At 40.1% G+C, this 25,151-nt stretch overlaps 2 protein-coding genes across 4 annotated transcripts in view; both read right to left on the bottom strand.

Moving 5' to 3' along the window:
- Positions 1-298: 298 nt before the first annotated feature.
- Positions 299-1,390, bottom strand: LOC102949477 (trace amine-associated receptor 6). Its single transcript, XM_007078618.3, has one exon. It carries the CDS (start codon positions 1,388-1,390, stop codon positions 353-355), a length of 1,038 nt encoding a protein of 345 aa, XP_007078680.2. The 3' UTR covers positions 299-352.
- Positions 1,391-10,249: 8,859 nt separating this feature from the next.
- The window catches only part of LOC102949781 (trace amine-associated receptor 8), a 45,885-nt gene continuing 30,983 nt past the window's right edge, over positions 10,250-25,151 (bottom strand). Inside the window, exons 1-2 of one of the 3 annotated variants that reach the window (XM_042987167.1) lie at positions 21,681-21,696; positions 10,250-12,260 (exon numbers count right to left, since the gene is read on the bottom strand). In XM_042987167.1, coding sequence (XP_042843101.1) covers positions 11,143-12,180 — 1,038 coding nt within the window. In that variant the 5' untranslated portion in view covers positions 12,181-12,260; positions 21,681-21,696 and the 3' untranslated portion in view covers positions 10,250-11,142. Of the gene's footprint in view, positions 12,261-21,188; positions 22,289-25,151 lie in introns of those variants that run through there. The other 2 variants (XM_042987166.1, XM_007078619.2) reach the window with 2 other exon arrangements.

Below are 25,151 nucleotides of genomic sequence, written 5' to 3'. Positions count from 1 at the left end.
AAACTTTCTAAGGAAAAGAGGAAAGAATTTTTTTTTTTTTAAAGGTGTTTTCAGGCTACGAAGGGAAGAATCAATGAAATAAAAGAGCAAAAGGGAGGGAGGGAAGTATGTGCAGAAAAGGAGGTATGGTGAGCTCTGTAGCCGTTAACAAATAGGGATTTGACATTTACCAGTCATGCAAATTGTTTTTTGAGAAATGACAAGGAAGTGCACCGTTAATACTGGAAAGCATTGATTTATCCTGTTAAATTTGAAGAGTAAATGGTTTTCTTTTCATTAATAGTCTTACTTGATTTTTACCAACTCATGTCATATGGAAATTGTAAAGATTGAACTTCGTCAGTCCAAATGCTTACATTTGTTCAGAGAACAAATTCATGGTGGCTGAACTGTCCTCGAAAACCCAACCACTCATGATAATTTTTAAGGCCTTCCTGAACCACGGGTAAAATAAAGCATAAATCAAAGGGTTCATGGCTGAATTGTAATAAGCACACCAACAGCAAATCTCATAAATGTAGGCAGGGGTTATGAAGCCCATATAAGCATCAATTAATGAGTCAATACTGTACGGTAACCATGAAATCATAAATGCTACCACAGTGATACCCAGGGTTTTTGCTGCTTTTCGCTCTCTCTTGGCCACTCTGGATTTATAACTAGCTGATGACAATACTATTTTGCCCCCAGTGTCTTCAATCTTTTTAGCCTGTTGTCTAGCCACAAGAAAAATATTGCTATAGAGAATTATCATAACGAGGGTAGGTATAAAGAAGGATAGAAAATCGATCAACACCCAGTTTTGATTTACAACGGTCTGACAACCTCCTACGCAGTTGACTGCACGAGATAATTCCTCCAGCCCATCATCATAAGCACCTGTGTAGAACACGGCACCACTGTATACAAGGGGCAGGATCCAGGAGATGCCGATGCATGTCCCCGACACGGACACCGTGAACTTGGTAGGATAGACCAGAGGCTCAGTAACAGCGATGTACCTGTCGATGGAGATGAAGCACAGGTGGAAGAGGGAAGAGTAACAAAATGCCACATCACAGCACGTGTGGAAGGTACAGAAACTCGGCCCAAAGTACCAGCAGCCCTCCACAGACCTGACCATGCTGAAGGGCATGACGGTCACCCCCACCAGAAAGTCAGCACAGGCCAGAGAGGCGATGAGAAAATTGGTTGGCGAGTGCAGCTGCTTGAAATGCAGGATTGAAATCACCACCAGGAGGTTTCCAAAAGCGGCCAGCACAGCCCCCAAGCTGAACAGTGTGTAGAGAATGAGCCGGGGTCCTGGCGAGTAGGGGGCTTTCGCGCAGGATCCGGTCACGTTCTGGTAGCAGAGCTGCTCGGATGCAGCGGGGGACGGGTTGGTGCTCATGGTGCACGTGGAGACGTAAATATGCCAGGTTGTCTAAAGAAATTATCAGATACTATTACTAATGTTTTTCCACTTTCCACTTTCCACTTATAAATCTTAAATGCTTTCTATATAACCAACTAAAATTGAACAAAATTATATTGTAGGGGCACCTGGGTGGCTCAGTCGGTTGAGCATCCACCTCTTGATTTTGTCCAGTCATTGTCTGGCATTTCCTAAGTTTGAGCCCTGCGTCCCCTACTTGGGGTTCTCTCTCGGTCCCCCTCTCTCTGCTACTTCCCCACTCAGGCTTGCTCATGCTCTTTCTCTCAAAATAAATAGACATTTAAAAATTATATTGTATAAGGTTAGTGGTGTTAATTTCAACTAAATAATGCCTGGTTTCTTTAACTTGATAAAATTCCCTTTTTTTCACAAAAAAATATGGTTTTCTTTTTACCTCTAGTGTTCTTCTTTGCAACAGCTGCTGATATGGGATGTAACTGTGGAGTTGAAGGATCACCTCCTCTTTATCTCTGTGTTGTCGGACCTGTGTTACTAAGACATGCAGTCCTCCCACATAAATAAATGCTATCAAAGGGGAAATCCCTGCATGGAATCCCTATAGTATAAGGTGTGAACTTGGAAGATTATTTTCAACAGTGATGATTAGGAAAGGTATTCTATAAAACAACTCTTAACATTAAATTAGCTTAGCCATCACGCTTCTTGGGCCAAAGATTTCTTTTTTCTTAGACTTGAGTCTTTCCCCTATTGTCAGTCCTGATGAGGTACCTCTTTGGATTTTTGCACAGAGACACAATATGGTGTAAATAGTGAGAGTTAATACTTGGCTTTTTCTCTCTTGGCAGGAGCCATTCTTGTGTCTGCACTGGCTACCAAGAAACAAAAAAGGTAACATACATTAAGGACGGTTTGAGATTGGTGAAATACATCACACACAAGCTTTAAAGAACAGCATGGTATTTAGACACACCAGCACTTCTGAGGTATTATGACTATCAGTGCTGGTAGAAAGGAGATCGGTTCTGTGCTCAGACATTGTCACTGGAAGCATATCTGTGATGTCTCTGTCCACGTGATAAATGGGCAGTGAGCCCTCTGACTACACACATTTGTGGTTCTAACTGATAGAACTTCTGTTCCGATGCTGAGTGAATTCAAATAAGGAGTAATGACCAGAAAGTTGGAAAATGGGAACACAATTCCTTGGTAATTTCCTAGCCCTGCAATGTTGAACTCCACAGAGCACTACTCAGACTTCTCGAAGAAAGGGTCAAGACTCTTGCCACTGCAGGGCTGTGACCTACACATGTGTGAACTTGCTTTTCAAATTATAAAGTGCCACAGGTATTATTATTAATCCATCTGTCCATCTGCTTCCTAATCTAGAAAATTAGATTCTTTCTAATATTATTTCTAATATTTCCTGAGAATCTGGTTTTGTAAAATAATAGTAATTGTTTCCATAGGCAAAGGTCTAGGCCAGGCTTTCTCAATTTCAGCACTGTTGACATTTGAGATCAGATAACTCTGATGTAAGGATGTGTCCTGTACATTGAAAAGGATTTAGCAGCGTCCCTGCTACTAGATGCTGGTAGATTTCAGTAAAATTTCCCCAAGAGCGTAAATCAAAAATGTCTTCAGACATTGACAAGTGTCCTCTGGAAGATAAATGTCTCAATGACCTGCCTATTGAGAAACATTATTCTAGGCAAAAAATAATGATACATGATGCACACATTTAGGCCAGAGAAATAACTTTATATCTCCCTTCATATTCTGAGATATATTCATTCATTCATTAATCAATTCAATATATATTTGTTGAGTGCCAGGAGTTGGGTGAAAAGCAATGAACAAAGGAATGAACAAAAAATCTGGGTACACGTGATCCCTGTCTCATGAAGTTTGCAATCTTGAGCCGGAAACAAACCTTAAGCAAGTAAACAAACAAATGGATATATGAATACAAATTGTGAAAAGTAGTAAAAAGGTAAAAGACAGTAGCTCATGATGCAGGAAGCACTTAGGCAGGTGTGGATAAAGAGGTTTCTTCAAACAGGGTAAGGCAAACAAGCTACTTCAATATTTACAGAATTTTAATATAATATATGTGGGGGAAAGGAAATGAGAACAGAGTAGAACAATAGCTGGGGTTTTCTGATGTTTTCTAGCAGAGGGCAGCTTAATAAGAAAGGGATATTATGCCCAAAAAAGAAAAAGGCAGAGAGACGAGAGACAGAGACAGAGGCAGAGAGACAGGGATGAAAGTCTTGCTGTGGTCTGGAAGCAGGAATGAGGGGAAGACCTGATGCTTGTTCCAGAAAGAACCTGGACAGAAGCCCAGATCTCCGTACCTTAGTTTATAAAACAAAGAGCTAGACATCTTCCAGTTTTCTACCGGGTCTAATTTCTAATTATTCCCTCTTAGCTAATTTTTAGGATATTCAGTTAGTATTTATATTCTTCCCCTTTTCACCTGTCCCCCACAACTTTCAGGGTCCAATTTAGGACAGGTTTAGAAAATGCTACCACAATCAACAGGATCAAAACAAATTCAGAGTGTTACATTTTTTGAGCCGAGGCGTAACAGAGGAAGATCTTAAAGTAGGTGCCCAGCCCCACCCCCTTCAGCTCCCTTGAATGGACCCAACAATTTCTAAAATATAATCGAGAGACCAGAGAGAGGGGGCAATACCTTGTATGGTAAAATGCTATTTCCAGAATGAAGAAGTATGGATGAGTGAAAAACTGTAGATTAAAATGTTACACCATAGCAAATCAATTACTCCTTCCGATGTCCCCATCTCCCCAAAGAACTTTGCACTTTTCTTTATGATGCTCATACTGCCCTTGGTAGAAGGAAAGTCCCATGTTCCAAATGGCTCCTAATGACCTGAATACAGAGGTGGGGCCACAGTCTCCTCTGTAAGGAAGAATAGTTGGTGTTTGCTGCACTTACTCTCTGTCTGCCTGGCTATGAATAAGATTCTGTTGTTGAACAAATATGCTACCTTGGCCTTCTACTCACTTCTTTAAGCCTCAGTCTCCTCACTTAGGAAACAGAAGTAATAACATTGGCCCTCTTGCAGGGTTGTTGAGAAGACTGAGAGTGCAGGTAAGGGATCCCATGCACACAGTGAGGGCTCCGTGACATGGATGAATCATTATTAGGTTGAAATTGGCTTTATTGTTATATCTTTCCAGTTCCAGAGCCCACGTGTGCCACTTAAGACAGAAGCACTTAATAAATGTTCACTGATGCAAAGGCCAACAGCAAAGGCAGCACACAACCAGAATAAGTTCACAGAAGAGAATAATGAGGGAAGTAGTTCGTTCCTTTATAATGAAAGTTTTTAGAAACTTACAAAAATAGAACAGTATGTTGATCTAGGAAAGGAAGTGGTAAAATTAGATGATTTGTCTAATTTTGAAAGGCACTAAAAAAAGACAAGTGTAAATGTATTAAACTAGATGTTGAAAGTGTTTATTTGAATCCAGAAGCTTTATGATATTCTCCAGATTTCTAGAACACTTTGGTTTTAGCTTCCTTGTTCTTAAAATGAGGCAGCAGGATGATTCTCTAGCTTGCAGAACAGGATGAGAAAAAGTTACTCTACTGAAACCACTAGAATCAGAAGAAATTGATGATATTCAGTGTTGGAACTGAAGAATTGTGGGTATAATGATACTAAACATTCTAGGGTGCCTTTAATCATCTGTAAAATCCAATAAAGATAAGAGTTTCTTACAAACACAGTATAGTCAGAAATAATACACTATTTCAGGAAATTTTGCCACTTCATAGCATTTGTATAATAATAGAAATGATGTGCTGGTAGATAATGTTGATTTACATTATTCTAGAAATTAGAGAAAAATAGCAAGTATTATTTTTATGTATTCATTCCTACCCCAAAGATATGATGCCCCGGTTTTGAAATCTTGGTGTCTGATTGCCCCAAAACTAAAGCTAGAATAGAATCAAGTAGTTTAATTGCATTGTGCATGAGATGTAGAGCACCTTCCAGTCTTACTACCAAGAATAAGTCTTCATCTCCGAAATAACTATTCCATCCACTGTTAATTGCATAGCTAATCAGTTTCCCTTTTCTACCAAAACCAAATCTATGGGTCATAATGAAATACACTTACTAGGTTCTGTCTTATTATCATGTTATGCCCTTCATTTCAGTTTTATTTGACACATTTTTTGGATTAAATTTTATTTTATTTCATTTTACTTTATTTTATTCGATTTTCTTCCAATATAGTTGACATATGGTGTTATATTAGTTTCGTGTGTACAATATAGTGGTTCAACAATTCCATACATCATGGAGGAACTCATCACAAGGGTACTCCTTAATCCCCATCACCTATTTCACCCTTCATCCCTCACCCACCTCCCTTCTGTTATTTATAGAGAACATCAGTTTGTTCTCTACAATTAAGAGTCTATTTCATGACTTTCTTTCTCTCCTTTTTTTTAATTTGCTAATTTTTTTTTTTTTTTTGTGCTTTAAATTTCACAGATGAGTGAAATCATATGGTATTTGTCTTTCTCTGATTGGCTTATTTTGCTTAATATTACACTCTCTAGTTCTATCCATGGTGTTGCAAATGGCAAGATTTCTATCTGATTAGAGCTGAGTGATATTACATTGTATTTGCATGTGGTGTGTGTGTGTGTACCATATTTGCTTTATTCATTCATTTGTTGATGGACACTTGGGCTGCTTCCATAGTTTGCCTATTGTAAATAATGTTGCAATAAACATAGGGGTGCATGTATCCCTGTTAATTAGTGTTTTTGTATTTTGGGGGTAAGTACCCAGAAGTGCGATTACTGGATTGTAGGGTTGTTCCGTTCTTAACTTTTTGAGGAAACTCCATACCGTGTTCTGCAGTGGCTGCACCAGTTTGCATTTCCACCAACGGTGCAAGAGAGTTCCTTTATGTACACATCCTTGCTAACACTTGTTGTTTCTTTTATTTTTTATTTTAGTCATTCTGATAGGTGTGAGGTGATATCTCATGTAGTTTTGATTTGTATTTTCCTACTGATGAGTGATGTTAAGTATCTTTTCATGTGTCTGTTGGCCATCTGGGTGTCTTCTTTGGAGAAATGTCTGTTCGTGTCTTCTGGTCATCTTTTAATTGGATTAAAATCTGAATGTGTATTCTCATATTTAATATAATTGTTGCTGTATTTGGGTTTAAACCAACTAAATATATTTTTTCTTCACATTTTTTCTTTGTTCTTTTATTACTCTGGACTCATTTTAAATTATTATTTTTTATTATTCACCCTTTTTCTCCCATGAAATTATAAATTGGACTTACTTATACTGTTGTGTTGGAATCCTAGAGTTTTAATATGTATCCCTGATTAATTAAATTCTCCAGTGTTAATAATTTTGCCAATTCAGGGCAATGCAAAAGCTTGCCAGGCATTTCAATATATACTTTAACTCCATTTGTCTTGGCCATTTTATTGCTACCGCGGTCATTTATTTTAATTCTGCGTATAATTTAAGTCAAAAAGACATTTATTTTTACTTTTAGCATTCATTTTATTTTTCTGGTATTGACACTCTGTGGCACACTTCATTACTTCCCACACTACAGTGTTTCCTCTGGGATTATTTTCCTTCTAGGTTGAAAACTCCTTTTAGAGACGCCTGGGTGGGTCAGTTGGTTAAGCGTCGGACTTCGGCTTAGGTCATGATCTCATGGTTGGTGAGTTCTAGCCCCACATCGGGCTCTGTGCCGACAGCTCAGAGACTGGAGCCTGCTTTGGGTTCTGTGTCTCCCTCTCTCTCTCTGCCCCTCCCCTGCTCATGCTCTGTCTCTCTCTGTCTCAAAAATAAATAAAACTTTTTAAAACATTAAAAAAAAAAAACTCCCTTTAGTTTTCTCTTTGCATGGGTATGCTGGCAATGAAGATTCTCGGGTTTTATTCATCTAAAAATATTTTTACTTTGCATTCAATTTTGAAAGGTATTTATGCTACCTTCAAAATTAAGGCTGTCAGTTATTTGTTATAAAGGCTTTAATGATCAGGGCACCTGGGTGCGTAAGTCGGTTAAGCGCCCAACTCCTGATTTCGGTTCAGGTCATGATCTATCTCACAGTGGTGAGATCCAGCCCACTTCCAGCTCTGTGCTGAAAACACGGAGCCTGCTTGGGATTCTCTCTGTCCCTCTCTCTGCCCCTTACCTGCTTGTCCTTGCTCACATGCACACACTCTCTCTCTCAAAATAAATAAAGTTTAAAAGTAAAATTAAAGAAACAAACAAATAAATAAAGGCTTTAATAATAATACTGAGTTTTATCCAAGTGTGTTGGGAGCAAATTTACCAAGGAGATGAACTTAAAATGTGTCTAGTAGGTTAAGAAGAGAGATTTATGGTAAAAACAGAACATCCAGAGGCTCCTGGGTAGCTCAGTTGGGTAAGTGACCGACTCGGCTCAGGTCATGATCTCGTGGTTCATGGGATGGAGCCCTGCATGGGGCTCTGTGCTGACAACTCAGAGCCTGGAGCCTGCTTCTGCTTCTGTGTCTCCACCTCTCTCTGCCTCTCCCCCACTCACACGCGTGCTGTCTCTCACACACAAAAATAAATAAACATAAAAAAAAACAGGAGGATATCGTCAGAGAGGACAATGTGCACTAAGGTGTGGAGAGGGGAGAGGATATACAATATACACGGTGACAGGTACAGTTCTTGGCTACCATTTACTCAGGTGTGCTACAGTGCAATTTATTTTTCTGTAATGCTCTTTTTTAAAAAGTTTATTTATTTATTTTGAGAAAGACAGTGTGAGTGGGGGAGGGGCAGAACTCATGAAACTGTGAGATCATGATCTGAGCCGAAACCAAGAGTCAGAGGCTTAACAAGTCGAGCCACCCAGCTGCCCCTTGTTTTACAATATTCTTAAATCTTGCTTAGAGGTTCATAGCCCACCAGGAACAAGAAACAGATCCCAGTACATTTAGGGATTCTGCTCCTTCCTCCCCCCCCCCCCCCATCCCGGGGTGACATCCAAGCTCCAGGGGCCTTGGCCTCCACAGTAGCATCTATGGGTGTTCTGTGAGGTCTATTAAGGAATCCGTCTCCCTGCCTCTAAGGAGCAGACCCAGGGGCATCCCCTTCAGGAAGAGAAGTGCTCCTTCCAGCCTGCTGGGAAGCTGAGTCTCTCAAAGCAGGTGATGGACTGAACATCTGCCCTGTTGCTGTTTTCGCTTTTCAAGAGGGGACCTAAAGCGTAAAAATAAAATACAAATGACAGATTGAGAAGTGACTGTTGCTAGCTCCCATAGCTCCTGAATATAACACATTATTATTAGAGGGGAAGAGTTCGAGAAACTTAGAGATCTGCTGCAAAACAAACAAACAAACAAAAACCCAAATGCTTAACAACATTAAGATGTAATTCCTAAGATAATTTAATCACTTTAAGATGTAGTCCCTGAAATATACCAATGCAGCTACAATTTCAGTTCTTTAGGAAGAAAAATGTAGCAGAGATATATACTCAAAAGATCTTCCCCTGAAATAAAACAAGCAAATACATCGATAAACCTAATTTCAATGCTCAGGTAAAAGTAGAGACATGTATGGGTAGTATCTCTTTTGTTTGTTTATTTATTTATTTATTGTAATATCTATTTCAATATTTTCATCTCATTTTCATACATTAAAATGATAAAGATAAATTACAAAGCAAATTCTCCACCCCACCCCACCCCCCACCAGATACATACTGTCTATTACACATAAAGTTACACTTTGTAAAAGCGTGTAGGAAGTGTATCCATATATGGGAGCATATATCAACTTATACAGAACTCATTAGTGCTTTTTTTTTTTTCTTGACAGAGAGCTTGAGCAGGGGAGACGCAAAGGGAGAGGGAGAGAGACAATCTTAAGGAGGTTCCATGTCTATGATCTCTCGATCATGACTTGAGCTGAAATCAAGAGTTGGATGCTTAATCAACTGAGCCACCCAGGCACCCCTTGTTAGTGCTTTTTAATGGCATCAAAACATCCCATTATGTGGTTAGGGCACACACTGCTCCTAGATTATTCCAAGTAATAATTAAGAATTATACAGTAAATGTCCTTGTGATGTTTGCTTCCTTGACTGACTTTTTTTTTTTTGGATTCCTTACTAGAAATGACATGTGTGTATTAAAATTTATAAAAAAATTTTAATTCCCCTCCGAAAACTGATACTAAGTTGTATTCTTGAGAGATGTATGTGAGCAAGTTCTATTTTCTCAAGAGTGCCCAATTTTCCATACCCTAATTGTTATCAGGTATTTCTTATTCTTCTAATATTTGCCCACTTGATATATGAACCAGTGCCACATTTTAACATTTTAAAATTATGTGTACATTTGGCATTTTAATGTATTTATTAATCATATTTTTTTCCTCCGTAAAATTGCCTATTTATTTGTATGGGAGGTGTTAAGCTATGCCTGTTTTGGAAAAGGCCTCTATGTTTTTAAATCTATTAACCTTCCCTTCACCATGTTCGCTGCCAGTAATTTCCCTCAAGTTTGCCTCCCTCCCCCCAAATTTGGCTTTGTTTTCTTTTGAAGTTTTAACATTAAATTTTTTTTATTTATTTTTGAGAGAGAGAGAGAGAGAGAGAGAGAGAGAGAGACATACAGAGCACAAGCAGGGGAGGGGCAGAGAAAGGGGAGACACAGGATCGGAAGCAGGTTCCAGGCTCTGAGCTGTCAGTACAGAGTCTGACCCGGGACTCAAACACACAAACCATGAGATCATGACCTGAGCCGAAGTCGGACGCTCAACTGACTGAGTCACCCAGGCGCCCTTGAAATTTTAAAATTTAAATTATGTGCAGAAAGCTACAGGCGGTTTCAGTCAGGGTCCCTCCAGTGAAAAATTATAAAATATTTTCTTTGACTCTTCTAACATCTGAAAGAAATTTGTTTTGCTTTTGTGAATGGCATGACATAAGGTGTTTAACAATATTCTCCAAAGAGCTTTAAACCATATCATCCCTTCTTGAACAGTTCATCCTTCTACCATAACTTATAATATATTGTTATTTAGTTCACCAACAATGTACCACTCTGGATAGTGTAATAAAGAAAAAAGAAATGACAGAAAACGGCCCTCCACAATGGCTGGAAGGAAAAACAACATACCTCATAGGATAAGAAACAATCACATAAAGGACAATCTCTGGTATGCATTTTACAAGGTCTGCTCATAATTATTCCACAAAATATCTCCAACGATATAAAATATGAGTCTGGCTCTGAGTCTGGCTCTAAGTCTGGAGTGACCGATGTGTATGGCTCGGAGATCTCCAGGAGCTACAGAAAGATGGGCCCCCAAGAAACAAGCAGCTTAAAATGGAAGTCAAGCATACGGAGTCCAGAGAAGACAGGGATGGCGAGATTTCACTGGAAACCTTTGAAAGCGGCTTAAAGACAAGGTTGAAAGGGAGGCCTGGACATGAAAAATAAGTAAGAACCGACAAAACAGGCAAGTGCACAGATTTGGGGAAACTGGGAAATATAAACTCTGTGTCAACCATTGTTTAGTAAGCACATTTCTGTCAAATACTTGAAGATGTTTATTTAGTTCACCACGAAAACGAAGCAGAAAAGTTATGCGCCTGAAATTGAGGTACCATTTTTCCTCCTCAGTTTACTGGGTCATTAAATTCCCAATATATCAATAAATTCCTCAATTTGAAATTTAGGGTTTTTTAGAAAACAAATTCATCGTTGATGAACTGTCTACTCTTAATGCTTGACCACTTATAATGAGTTTTATTGCTCTCCTAAACCAAGGGTAAAATAAAGCATAAATCAAAGGGTTTACAGCAGAGTTGTAATAACCAAGCCAGCAAAATATCTCATAAACATAAGAAGGTGTTATAAACCCCCCAAAAGAATCAATGAATGAATCAATCATGTACGGTAACCAGGAGATCAAAAATGCTACCACCGTGATACCCAGGGTTTTAGCTGCTTTTCTCTCTCTCTTACTCACCCTGGTTTTGTATGTCCCTGATGCTTCTGTTTTGCTACTAATGTTTTCAATCTTTATAGCCTGTTTTCTAGCCACAAGAAAAATGTTACTGTACAGCATCATCATTACAAAAGTAGGTGTGAAAAATAATAGCAAATCTATCAAAATCCAAAACTGATTTATAAGTGGCCGACAACCGCCTACGCAGCTGAGGGCACTTACTAATTCCTCCAGCCCGTCATCATGAACACCTGTGAAGAACACGGCACCACTGTATACAAGGGGCAGGATCCAGGAGATGCCGATGCATGTCCCCGACACGGACACCGTGAACTTGGTAGGATAGACCAGAGGCTCGGTAACAGCGACGTACCTGTCGATGGAGATGAAGCACAAGTGGAAGACAGAACAATAACAAAATGCCACATCACAGCACGTGTGGAAGGTACAGAAACTCGGCCCAAAGTACCAGCAGCCCTCCACAGACCTGACCATGCTGAAGGGCATGACGGTCACCCCCACCAGAAAGTCAGCACAGGCCAGAGAGGCGATGAGAAAATTGGTTGGCGAGTGCAGCTGCTTGAAATGCAGGATTGAAATCACCACCAGGAGGTTTCCAAAAGCGGCCAGCACAGCCCCCAAGCTGAACAGTGTGTAGAGAATGAGCCGGGGTCCTGGCGAGTAGGGGGCTTTCGCGCAGGATCCGGTCACGTTCTGGTAGCAGAGCTGCTCGGATGCAGCGGGGGACGGGTTGGTGCTCATGGTGCTGCTGCAAACAGCTTGTAAACGTGGAGAAGTTCTGCCCTTGGCCAGTCGCACCAAGCAGAGCGGTTTCTTATTTCCTAAGGCGGAGAAAAGGTCCTTTGCAACTGCCTACCTTTGTTACAGTTATCAGACAACATCTCCATGGCCTGTCAGGTACTCCTATTAATTTTAATGTCTGAACACTTGAAGTAATATATTCAATTCAAATGTTCAACAAATCTTAGCTTAATTCATTGTTACCATTATTTTGCTTACCTTAGAATATACTTGGAATCCATTTTCTAAGTGCAATTGTTTAATTTCAAGTACATCTTTTACCAATTTGCTAATCCCAAAGATTTCTTCTTGCCTTACAACTTGTCAATAATCTTTTATTTACCTGGTCGTGATACAGGGATATTTCTCTTTGTCAACGTTAGTGAGATATGTGTGATTTGTTATCTATCGGTTACCTTTTATTACACCCACCCCAAGACTGTCTGAAGAGTAATGACAAAATCCCCAGAAGCACTGCTGAATCCCACACCCCAAATCCACACCCAAAAGCTAAGGTGGAATCCCTGTAGCGTAAGGTGTGAACAGGGACAAGAAACTTATATTTAATTATCTCCACTAAAGTTTGTTTGGCTGTAGCCTCAATGCTAAAACTCCCAGAGACAACTTGAAAAAGGAAAATGAGAGAAAACTCTCACTCATAAGCAACGATGCAAAAAATCCTACACAAACTGTTACAAACTCAATCCAGAAATATATAAAAAAGATCATACATCATGATTCGAGTTGATGCCAAGAACGAAAGTTTGCTTTGAAATTAGACGATCTATTAATACAAATCAGCATTGTAACAGATTAAAATCTAACAATCATCTGATGAAGTGAGAAAATGTATTTGATAAATTTCAAACTGTATTCATCACTAACAAGAAAAATTCTTAGCTTACTGTAAAAAACTAGAGGTCTTTTGTACCTATAGAGGTCTGTACAAAAAGGACCTATCGCATATGATACACTCAATACTGAAATGTGACAATATTCTCTTCAAGATGAGTAAAAAGGTTTAGATGCTTTAGTAAAAGATTCAGGGAACAGAAGTTCTCCCAAGACGCCCATAAATCTGCCTGCAGTTCAATCATTTGTGTAGTGCAATATTTATATTTGGTTATTTATGAAGCATCTATTTGTGCAAGGTCTTCAACATACAGGAATAAACACAAAATCTCTTCTTCCCTTAGCGGGAGTTTCCATGTTAAAGTGAGAGACAGACATAACATAACAATTCACTGTGCTTCCAGCTAAAATTAACACATGTAAAATCACAATGAGATACCCCTTCACACCTACCAGAATGGCTAACATTAACAACTCAGGAGGCAACAACAGATGTTGGGGAGGAAGCAGAGAAAGAGGATCTCTTTTGCATTGCTGGTGGGAATGCCAACTGGTGCAGTAACTCTGGAAAAACAGTATGGAGGCTCCTCAAAAAATTAAAAACAGAACTACCCTACGACCCAGCAATTGTACTACTAGGTATCTATCCAAAGGATACAAAAATGCTGATTCGAAGGGGCACATGCACCCCAATGTTTATAGCAGCCCTATCGACAATAGCCAAATTACATTATGGAAGGAGCCCAAATGTCCATCAACTGATGAACGGATAAAGATGTGGTATATATATACAATGGAATATTACTCAGCAATCATAAAGAATGAAATCTTGACATTTGCATCAACGTGGATGGAACGAGAGTGTATTATGCTAAGCGAAATAAGTCAGTCAGAGAAAGATAATGTCGTATGATTTCACTCATATGTGGCATTCAAGAAACAAAAGGGGAAGGGAAGCAAAAACAATATAAAAACAGGGAGGGAGACAAACCATAAGAGACTCTTAAATACAGAGAACAAACTGAGGGTTGCTGGAGGGCTAAATAGGAGATGGGCATTAAGGAGGGCACTTGCTGGGATGAGCCCTGGGTGTTACATGTAAGTGATGAATCACTGAATTCTATCCTGAAATCATTATTACACTATATGTTAACTAACTTGGATTTCAATAAAAAATAAAATAAACACATTTAAAAAGTGTAAAGTGAGAAATGACGTCAACAACTAATAGAACTGGGGTGAATAAATAGAATTCACTGAGGGTATAAATTTAGGGCCTGGATAGAAGGATGAGGAGGAAAGGAAGGTACTAATGTAAAGAACAGGGAAAGATTCAGATGTTGTGCACAGCTTTGTACATCCCAATGATCATTTCAGATTTTATCCGATGACTAGTGCGTGGAGGTAGAGAAAACATACATATTAGCAGGTGAAGATCTCACCTACCACAGAAGGCAGTCTTCTTGATTTTTTGGTAACATGTCTTTAACTCTCTTGTAAGCCCCTATGTCATGGGATCCCACTGTCTTCTTCCAAGCTTTCCTCTAAATTCCAGGGTCCTATGCAGTCTGCCTCGATGCTGCATGCATAGACTGGGATTGTCTTTGTAGGTGTCCTCTAGGATGAAATGGCCGTCTATCTCATAATGAAAACACGGATGTTCACAGGACCCTAAACGCTGAATAATGTGCTTATCAATAGCCCCCCTCTAGACTATGAATCTGGCAACCTTTTACACTGCTCCAGTCCATCCAGGTGTGGCTCAGTGAATGGCATGCTGTTTTGGCTTTTTCAGAATTCACAGCCTCATCAGTCTTTCCTCTATCTCCAGGAAAGAGTTCCACTCTTTTGTTTGAGAGTATGTGATTAATTGAGGGTCTTAAACCTGAGTCTCAAGCCCCTTCCTTTTCGGTGTCCTTGACTCAGAGATTTGAGTTACATCAGAGTAGTCTGTCATTTTCTCTCTAGCTTTCCTTCCCTCCTTCCCTCCCTTGCCTCCGCTCAGCCTCTGCTAATACCTCATGTCCGTCCACGAAATTGAAAACATTCTGAAGTTCTCTTTCAACTCTGTCTCATCATAGTAACCAGGTATTTCTCAACATGTAACTGCGGAGCACCTACCTAACATCTTTATACAAGTTTTCTCAGAGGGGCATCTGGGTGGCTCGGTCGGTTGAGTGTCTGACTCTAGATTTCGGCTCAGGTCGTGAACTCACAGATCGTGGTTTCAAGGCCCGGGTCAGACTCTGCACTGATGGTGAAGAGCCTATTTAAGACTCCCTCTACCCCCGCCCCTCTCTCTGCCCCTCCCCTGCTCAAGCTCTCTCTCTCTCCCTCTCTCTCTCAAAATAAATAAATAAACTTAAAGTTTTTTTCTTATAATTTGGGTAATAGCTCTTATCTTACGGCTTTTAATTGTCTGTTTTACAGAAATGCTTCCTAAAACATGGTAGTAAATCTAGAAAGACCCACAAGTATTTTCTGTGAACACAGGGCACAGGTGTGCAAAACGTGTTACTTTATTGTTTAGGCAACTATCATTTTCACAGTAGCAGACAACTTTTGAACACCTGCTATATCTTGGGAGTTTACATGTATTCAGTTATTAAACTGACACACACACAAAACCCAATGAGGTCAGCATAGCTGCTAACCCTATTCTGCAGATGAAGGACTGAAACCCTGCAAGTTGATCACTTATCCAGCGTGAACTTCTAGTAAATGGTAACTGGGGATTTGTATCCAAGCAGTTTAGCCCCAGGTTTTGTGTTCTGCTCCTCTATGTTGTACAACTATAAATGAACCTAAGGTCTGTGCCATGCCCCTAACTTCCAAGTGATAAAAACTTCCTCTCCGTCTATCTGGGCTTTCCCTACCTTCTTCTCTGAGTCAACCACACATCACCAATGACTCTGTAGATTAGAGATCTGGTCTGGGTGACCATCCACTCTCCCTGATATTCAATGAGATGTCCTGCCTGGTTTCTGGACGTGGGCCCAGTCCTGTCACAGAGCAGTCATCGTTCCTACCTGGTAGTAAGGCTTCTTTAGCTCTTACATTTATCGGCCAATTCCTTTCCCTTTTCAGAAAAATTCAGCTATACTTGTGGCATCACGGGCGGTGGAACATTTGGAGGGGTTTCTAGGACCTGTCATGACTCCAAGGCATGATCAGGGGCTCAAGAATCTTTTACTGTCCCTGTACCACGCAGAGCAATGAGGTGCTCTGTGGTGCTGTCTCAGGCTACGTGCTCAGCCTATGCAGCCATTTCTGCCCGGTGGTCTTTATACACACTGAGTTCTGTCCAGGGAAAGGAGAACGAGTTTCCCCTTGCATTTGGAGCTTGTCCCTGCAAACAGACTTGATATATTAGTTTCCTGTCACTGCTGTAACAACTCATCACACACTTGGGGGCTTATAACGACAGAAATTTTATTCCTGTAGAGTCTTGGAGGCTGAAAGCATGAAATCCAACATCAAAGCAAGGCGGTGCGCCCTCTGCGGGGGCTTGGGGACAATCCATCCTTCTCCCTGCTTCTGCTGGCTGCTGACATGCTGTGGTCTCGTCGCTCCAGTCTCTACCTGTGTGATCACACTGCCTTCTCTTCCGTGTGTGTCATCTCTCTCAGCCTCTTTCCTGTAAAGACTCTCGTGATGGCCTTTTGGACCCACCTGGACAATCCAGGCTAACTTCCCCATCTCAAGATGCTTAACTCAATCACACCTTCAGCGACCTTTATTTTTTTTCTCCAAATAATCTTTAATATGTATAGGTTCCAGGGTCTAGATATGGATCTCTTTGTGGGGTTCTTATTCAACCCACCACAATTGCATATCAGTTGCATATCACCCCTTTTCTCAGACCAGACCGTATCCAGGAGAAATCGGGTGCTCCTCCCTCAGAGACCTTCACTATTTTCTCACTTATTTTTGTACTCCAATTATCTTTCTACTCTTGCTCGGGGATGTAGGCAAGCTTTTCTATAGCCCTTACTTCCCCAAATCTGTTCAAGGTAGGCTCTTTTTCCTTTCTCCCAGGGCCTAGACTTTTGAGACTCAAGGCCAAGAAAACAAACATCTTTTTCTTTTTTCTTTTTAAATTTTTTTTGATTTTTATTTATTTTTAAGAGAGACAGAGACAGAATGCAAGTGGGTTAAGGGCAGAGAGAGAGGGAGACACAGAATCCGAAGCAGGCTCCAGGCCCCGAGCTGTCAGCACAGAGCCCGACATGGAGCTCAAACTCACGAGCTGTGAGATCACTACCTGAGCTGAAGTCGGATGCTCAACTGACTGAGCCACCCAGGTGCCCCAAACATCTTTTTTTTCCTCCATTTTCAACAAAAACCATTAGAATAAAATAAATATTCTAAAGAGTTTTTTCAAGTTTATCTTTTTGACATTTTGACTTACCATGTGGAAATATTAAATCTATAGTTAACCTGGCAATCTTTTCCATGAGAAACTATGAAAATAATCTCCAGCATTATCTTCTAAATTTTCCTGGCTTTATATTTTACACTAAGATCTGTCCTGAACAATATGTATGTAAGGGCACATGTGTGAGTAAGGGAAGAGTGAGAATCAGAACTTTTTTTTTTTTCCCAAATAGATATCAAAATATTCAAACACAACTTCTTGACTGGCTCATCTTTCCTCATGACTATGTCACATCATAAGTTTGCATTATGATCAATTATGACAGCGGTAGATGATGTTTATAATATGCCAGTCAGTATAGGGCAATTATTCCCATGTCATGAGGAAGAAATGAAGTGACATACCACATGAAAGTAATTATATTGAAGAACTATTTATTGTGGTGAATGTATCATTTTGTCATGGTTAATTGTCCAATGTCCTCTAAACATTAAATGTCAGGCTTGAGCCAGATCTGAATGTGACATCCGATTCCCTTACTGTTGGAAGAGAAGTAAGAGGAACTCAACTCCTCGCTAGAGCATGAAGCAGAGGGAGCTGAGGACATTTAAGAAAAGAACTCCAGCAAAAGAAAATGTTGGAATGAAAGTTGGCTGAAAAAAACAAGAGTCTAGGGGAAGGCCAAGAGCACATGACATTAATAGAGAAGAGGAAGAAGAAAATGAGCATTGAAGCTAACAGGGAGGTAAGCATAAAAAGTGAAAATACCAAGAAATTCACCACCCTCCCGAACCCCCCGCCACCACCACCACCAAAGACAGGGAAGCAGAAAAGTGACAGAGCAGAGAAATGGGCAGAATCAGCGGTAGGAAATAGGACCTCGTTCACCACGTCAGTCAATCTGTTTGTAGATGCTTGGAGAAGCTCACTCTAAACAATATTTAATTGAACTTGAAGAACACCTTTTTTCAAATTTGATATCATAATCAACACTGTATTCTACATCATAATACATCGGAAATTCCCAACATCCCACAATTTCCTTGATCTTAACTTAGTTTTATCCTGAAAACATATTTATGTTGATTTCTTTACTTTACATTTCTTTACTTCTTGACCAGTTATATTAAGTTTTAATTCTCTCCTAAACTAAGGATAAAATACAACAAAGAATTTAATCCTGAATTTTTGAATCCATATCTCGGGTAGTCATTCCTAGGAAAGACTATCATGAAATACATGGAAGAATCTAATTTCTTTCTTTTCTCTCCTTTGTGACGTTTCACATACCCAGCAGATTTCATATTTAGAATTGTATTGGAAGTCTTGGTAGCATTTGCCACAATATATTTTGCTTGCCCATAAGATAAATTTCAAAAATCCTTAATTTGCCTTTGAACTTCTGTCATATTCGTTGTAATTTAGCAACAATGTAATGCTATGAGACATTTATAAAATGGGACCCTTCTACTCTCTCAGTTACTTTTTTCTATGTTTGTCCTCTATACTCTAAAAATAAGGAACATGAAGTCCTTTTTAAAAGCTGTGACAGCCAATCTGATCTATTGAGTATATAGTAAGTGGCAGCACGAATTGGTCATTGTGCTATAATGTATTCATTGTCATACGGTTGGCCAAGCCAATCCTCTATTTGTGGAAATTAACCCTCCTGTCAAAAAATGTCCACACTCCTGTCTGCCTATGAAAGTCCAATGCTTGAAGACTCATCGAAAGGCCCTCCTACTAAGGAAGTAGAGTCTTTGACAATTTTTAAGCCCTCAGTTCATGAGACCACATGTGAGTGAGAAGACAATGTCCTAGAAATGCCCAACACCTAACACCACCCTTATGACAAATAGTGACAATGAGTCCTCTGTTCACAAGACTGAGCATCTCTGACACTTTTTTCATTCTCAATAACGTAATTTAAAATGTGTAGCCCCTATTACCTACAAAATCATGTTCCTTGAGGAAAACACTATATAAAACATACTTTTTATTGTTAGCTGTTCCTAACTCAGGTACTTGCCTGTAATTTATGCTCAATATTTGCTTGAAAAAAATGAAAAATCTCAGTGAACGCCAATGGGAAAAAAAAGATTTCAATCATCTTAATTGAGTGACCCAAAGATAAACCAAAAAGAGAAAAAAAAATGGTTTTGAAACCAGTACTCTATTACAATTTAGATTCACTATACAAAATACTGTACATATGCATTCCAGAATACTTTTGTTACATCAACAATGTAAAATATTCCAGAGAGCAAAATGTAAAATTAGAGCATCGTTTTTTATATCCTTTTTATTAGAAGTTTTTGCAGCACCAGCAAAGACTTTTTCACCCCCACAACATTCTGGGAAAGGGAAGCATGCAGTATATTCAGGTGAGAAAAGTTAGTGTCACTGATAGCAATAATTGATCATTCTTTCCCTTGCAGAATTTCCAATTGCTAATGATCGCTGGGCCACCTTTCTTGTGGCACATTTTTCCATTAGCGGTTTTTCACTTCTGTGCAATGTCCGTAGTTAATACCTGATTCCAAGGCCAAATTACTGACCCCAGGATGTTACAGGTGAATATTCCAAGATTCTGCCCAGCCATTAAGCAAGAAAGGCTTACCTCCTGCCCCAAAAGCTCCTGGAAGGTACAGACAGTATCACAAATCATTTGCTGAACAGACCCTTGGGTAGTGTCACCAACTCTGGGCTTGTGCCTGTTATGGGCTGCATGGTATCCTTCCAAAATTCATATATCAAAGTCCTAACCTCTAGTACTTTAGAATGGAACCATGTGCTGAGATAAGACCTTTTAAAAGGTAATCAAAGAGAGTTTTAAAGGGTGATCCCCAGCCCAATATTCCTGGGCTTCTTACAAGAAGAGGAGATAAAGGGATCCTGGGTGGCTCAGTCAGTTAAGCCTCCGACTCTTAATTTCGGCTCAGCTCATGATCTCACGCTTTGTGTCATTGAGCCCTGTGTCAGGTTCTGCACTGACAGCATGAGCCTGCTTAGGATTCTCTCCCTCTCTCTCTCTCTCTCTTTCCCCTTTTCTTGCTCATGCTTGTATGTGTGGGTGCAATGCTCTCTCTCTCTCTCTCTCTCTCAAAATAAATAAACATTTAAAATGTGTATTAACAAAGGAGATTAGGACAAGGACATAAATATGGCATAAACCATATGAGGACACAGAGAGAAGCTAGCCACCTATAAGCAAAAGAAGTGGGCCCTCAGATGAAACCAGACCTGTTGACACCTTGACTTTGGAAGTTTAGCTTTGAAATCATTAGGAACAGAATAAATTGTTCTGGTTTAAGCCACCTAGTCTGTGGTACTTTGTTATGACAGCCCTAGAAATTAATACAGTGTTGTAAAAGACCATTTGAAGATACATGAGAGGTGAGAGGTGACCATAAAAGAGAAAATGATTAGAGAGATCGCAACCGAAATGAGATTCAGAATTCAATGAAATTGGACGAGACAAGTACATATAACAAGGACGTGTACAGAGCACCCAGGCAGATTACGTACGTAAACCACTTCATTATTTACTGTTTGGTTCAGTAATATTTCTGCAATGATTTAATGCAGTTATCTTCTTGTGATGTTGTTCCTAGCTAATTTGAAAAATATATAGCTATTTCCCCAATTTTGAAAGGCTTTATTCATTTCTTATATCTAATTTCATCATAAATGTATCATTTTAAAAATATTTTTAAATTTCTCGACTTCGTGTTCATACTTATTCAACAAATAAACTGATGGTTGATGAGCTCTCCTTTAAAAATTCTCCACTTAAAATAACTTTGATGGCTTTCCTAAACCAAGGATAAAATAAAGCATAAATCAAAGGGTTAATGGCTGAGTTATAATAAGCACCCCAACAGCAAATCTCATAAATATAGGCAGGGGTTATGAAGCCCATATAGGCATCAATTACTGTGTCAATTGTATATGGTAGCCAAGAGATCATAAATGCTACCACTGTGATACCCAGGGTTTTAGCCGCTTTTCTCTCTCTCTTGGCCACTCGGGATCTGTAACTGTCTGAGGATGATTCTGCCTTGCTACCAGTATTTTCAATTTTTATAGCTTGTTGTTTAGCTACTAGAAAAATCTTACTGTAAAGAATTATCATAACAAGGGTGGGTATGAAGAATAACAGAAAATTTATCAAGATCCAGTCTTGATTTACAACAATTTGACAACCACCTATACAGTTGAGGGCACTTACTAAGTCCTTCATGCCATCGTCATTGACACCTGTATAGAACACGGCACCACTGTATACAAGGGGCAGGATCCAGGAGATGCCGATGCATGTCCCCGACACGGACACCGTGAACTTGGTAGGATAGACCAGAGGCTCAGTAACAGCGATGTACCTGTCGATGGAGATGAAGCACAGATGGAAGAGAGAAGAGTAACAAAACGCCACATCGAAGCAACTGTGCAGGCTACAAAATCTGGCCCCAAAGTACCAGCAGCTCTCCACAGACCTGACCATGCTGAAGGGCATGACGGTCACCCCCACCAGAAAGTCAGCAAAAGCCAGAGACGCAATCAAGAAATTGGCAGGGGAGTGCAGCTGCTTGAAATGCAGAACGGAAGTCATCACCAGCAGGTTTCCAAACACAGCCAGAAAAGACGCGAAACCAAACACTGCGTACAGAATCACCCTGGATCCAAGTGAGTAGGGAGTTTTCACACACGATCCGTTCACATTCTCATAGCAAAGCTGCCCAACAGGAGGTGGGGAAAGATGGCCGGGCATGGATTCTGCAGTTTGATGCCTGCTGTCTTTCTGCCCTTCCTTGCAGTAGGAAATAAAGTTTTTCAGTTCTGAGAATTAAAAACAAAAAAATCAAATCGCATATTTGAGCAATTGCTTTTAAGTATTGCCTCCTATTCTATCCTTTCCCCATTTTAAGTATAAAGAGAAGTTAAAAGAATTTCAAAACTCAGAAATGCATCCTTTCTGACTTTAATGCATGCAATTATTTCTGTAATTACATCTAAAGCTCATAGATACTGAATTCCAAGCTAATCTATTATGAATTTTCATCAAGCCCGAATCCATAGTATCTGAAAAATTAAAGAAATGCAATTTAAATACCTGATTCTTTATACCTGTGAGGTCCTTCCTTGCAACGAATAATCACATATAATATAATTACATATTTGAAAAGTCACCTTTTAATAGACTTCCACCTTCACATTGTCTGAGAAGTTAACACCTAGAATGTTTTAGGAAGCCAGCCAATAAACTTCACCCATTATAAATCCTCACTAGGAATCCCTACAGTGTAAGGTGTGAATCCAGAAAGGAAACTTTTGCTAATTATAATTAGTTAAGTCTTTCTGCAGAATGTATTACTTGGTGTTCTATTATGTCGCAGAAAGACATGATTTTCATAACCAAGAGATTTCCTTAAGTTCAACTGTCCCAAAATAGCCTCATCCAGTACTTGGCAGTATATTACCTGTTTACAAGACTGGCTGCATAATTTGTAGAGACCAGGACAAAATAAAAACATGGAGATCTTTTCTCAACAATATGGACAAAAGTGCCCCTGAGTATAAAGCTTTTTCCTTTTTTCTGCAGTCTTTCTTGAGCTGCTATGATGTTTGATTTTTATTTATCATGTCCCACTTCCTCAGATATGGAGGTGTTTGCAGGGCAAGTGCAGACCCCCACAGATGCCTGGAGACCCTGCCCTAGGACTCAGTACACCTGGCCCACCCATTGCCAGTTTTCCCCTCCCACCAACTGCTGAAACAATGTGCGTGCCCAGACTGGGGGTCTAGGAAGCCGAGGAAGGCATCTGCCCTTCCCCCGGGGCCTGCCACCTCAACCAAAGGCAGATTGCTGATACCCTCGGGATTGTAACCTCCACATCGGGCCCCACTCAAAACGTGGGCTGAGGGTGGGTAAAAGGATTGCACTTGCTGTGGCACCCTTCTAATGTGCTGTGGACCTACCAGCCTGGATGGGATAACAACTGCGGTGACTTACCCTAAGACCATGGAGCGCCATCTTGCTTCAACCCTCCCTGCCCTGTATCTGGTCCTCCAAGAGGGCAGTCTTAGTAGGTCAGGGTGAGGAAGGGGAGGCTGGACCAAGTTGAAGGTGCCGGTGGTGGAGGGGCTGGGGGACAGGCGGCCAAGAACTAGTCCAAGGGAGCAGGGGAAGTTGTATAATGCAGGATAATCGCATGTAATGTGTTTTGAGGTTCCAAGCCCCCCATGCATGCTGTGTTGTGTCTTAGGACTTTACATACAAACTCCAAGTCAAAGATAAAATTTTTGAACATTTCAAGATGACAAAAAACAGACATCAAACCCCAATAGCAGAGTTCTGTGCCACTGGGCTGTTCATGAGCCCAAAGAAGGGCCCTGCCTATTTCATTTCAGAGATTAAATGAGCTCTGCAATAGCAATTAAATGATGAAGCAAAGAAAATCCAACGGGGGTGACAGTGAAACTGCCAGATGGGAAGGCGCAGGAGCTGAGAGCTAGGGAGTTCCAATAGTAACAGCCTTTCCTGACACAGACGTTGCCCTTGCAATATTAACAGGAATTTAGGGAGCTCAAGTAGGAAATTGAAGATACTGAAAGCTACATAAAAAGATTTCGGGTCTGAGGAAATAAGCTACCTTTGATCTTATAAGGCTAGTAAGAAGTGCTAAACACTTCTGTCCTCCACAACAATATATTTAAGACTTGGAAAACACAAATATGATCTGTCACTTAGGATATAGTATATTGGGACTCCTGCGTGGCTCAGTTTGTTGAGAGTTTGACTCATGGTTTTGGTCTAGGTCACGATCTCACACTTGGTTGGGATGGAGCCCAGGTTCCACACCGACAGCACAGAGCCTCTGTGGGATTCTCTCTCTCCTTCTCTCTCTGTCCCTCCCCCACTTGCTCTCTCTGTCTCAAAAGTAAATAAATAAATAGATAAATAAATAAATAAATAAATAAAATATATTGGAATAAGAACAGAACAGATATTAAAGGTGTGACATGAAAACAATTATTCAACTGATCATCCACCAAATTCCTCTCGGTGATACTATCTTATCTTCTCTTTATATTCTCAAACCTGACTTGATTCCATCCCACTCTAATTCAGTAACTTTGCCTCCCTGCTTTCCGAAAATGTGAAACACACAATTGAAAGGCTGAAAGAATGTAGGGCTCCAGGGATGTATGATGGAGGCAGGAAACACGGATGACCCCTAGATTTTTAACTTGCCAACAGGAAACATACAGTGTGTAGAAGAAAGACGACATTTGGTGAGGAAAGATGATGGGTTAGGTTCGGATTGGACGGCGCACAATCTTGTGTTTTCAATGGCAAAGAAGGAAGCACATTACCTGGTGGACTTCTTCGGGATCCAAAACAACTTATTCCACCCTTAGGAATACTGTTCGGGTCCATATACTGAGTAACAAAAAAGTCTGCCAGATTTGTATAGGGATTGGAGTCTGGGTCTGGGCTACAGTTAATTGCCATGCAATTTAGTGGCCTAGTGGTGCTAGAGGTGTTCATAATGGTAAAAAAAAAAAAAAATGCAGTTTAGATTTTATGGAAGTTTTCAGTGGGAGAACTATAATGCATTCCTCTGGGGTTCTGAGCAAGGCTATGCTATTTAAAGCGAAGGATAAAACACCTTTTGAAAGATGGCTCTTTGGGTGCTAT

The sequence above is a fragment of the Panthera tigris genome, chromosome B2 (assembly GCF_018350195.1).
Source record: "Panthera tigris isolate Pti1 chromosome B2, P.tigris_Pti1_mat1.1, whole genome shotgun sequence".
Taxonomy (NCBI): Eukaryota; Metazoa; Chordata; class Mammalia; order Carnivora; family Felidae; genus Panthera; species Panthera tigris.
The sequence above is the reverse complement of the archived record's forward strand: the minus strand, read 5'-3'. Positions and strand labels throughout refer to the sequence as shown.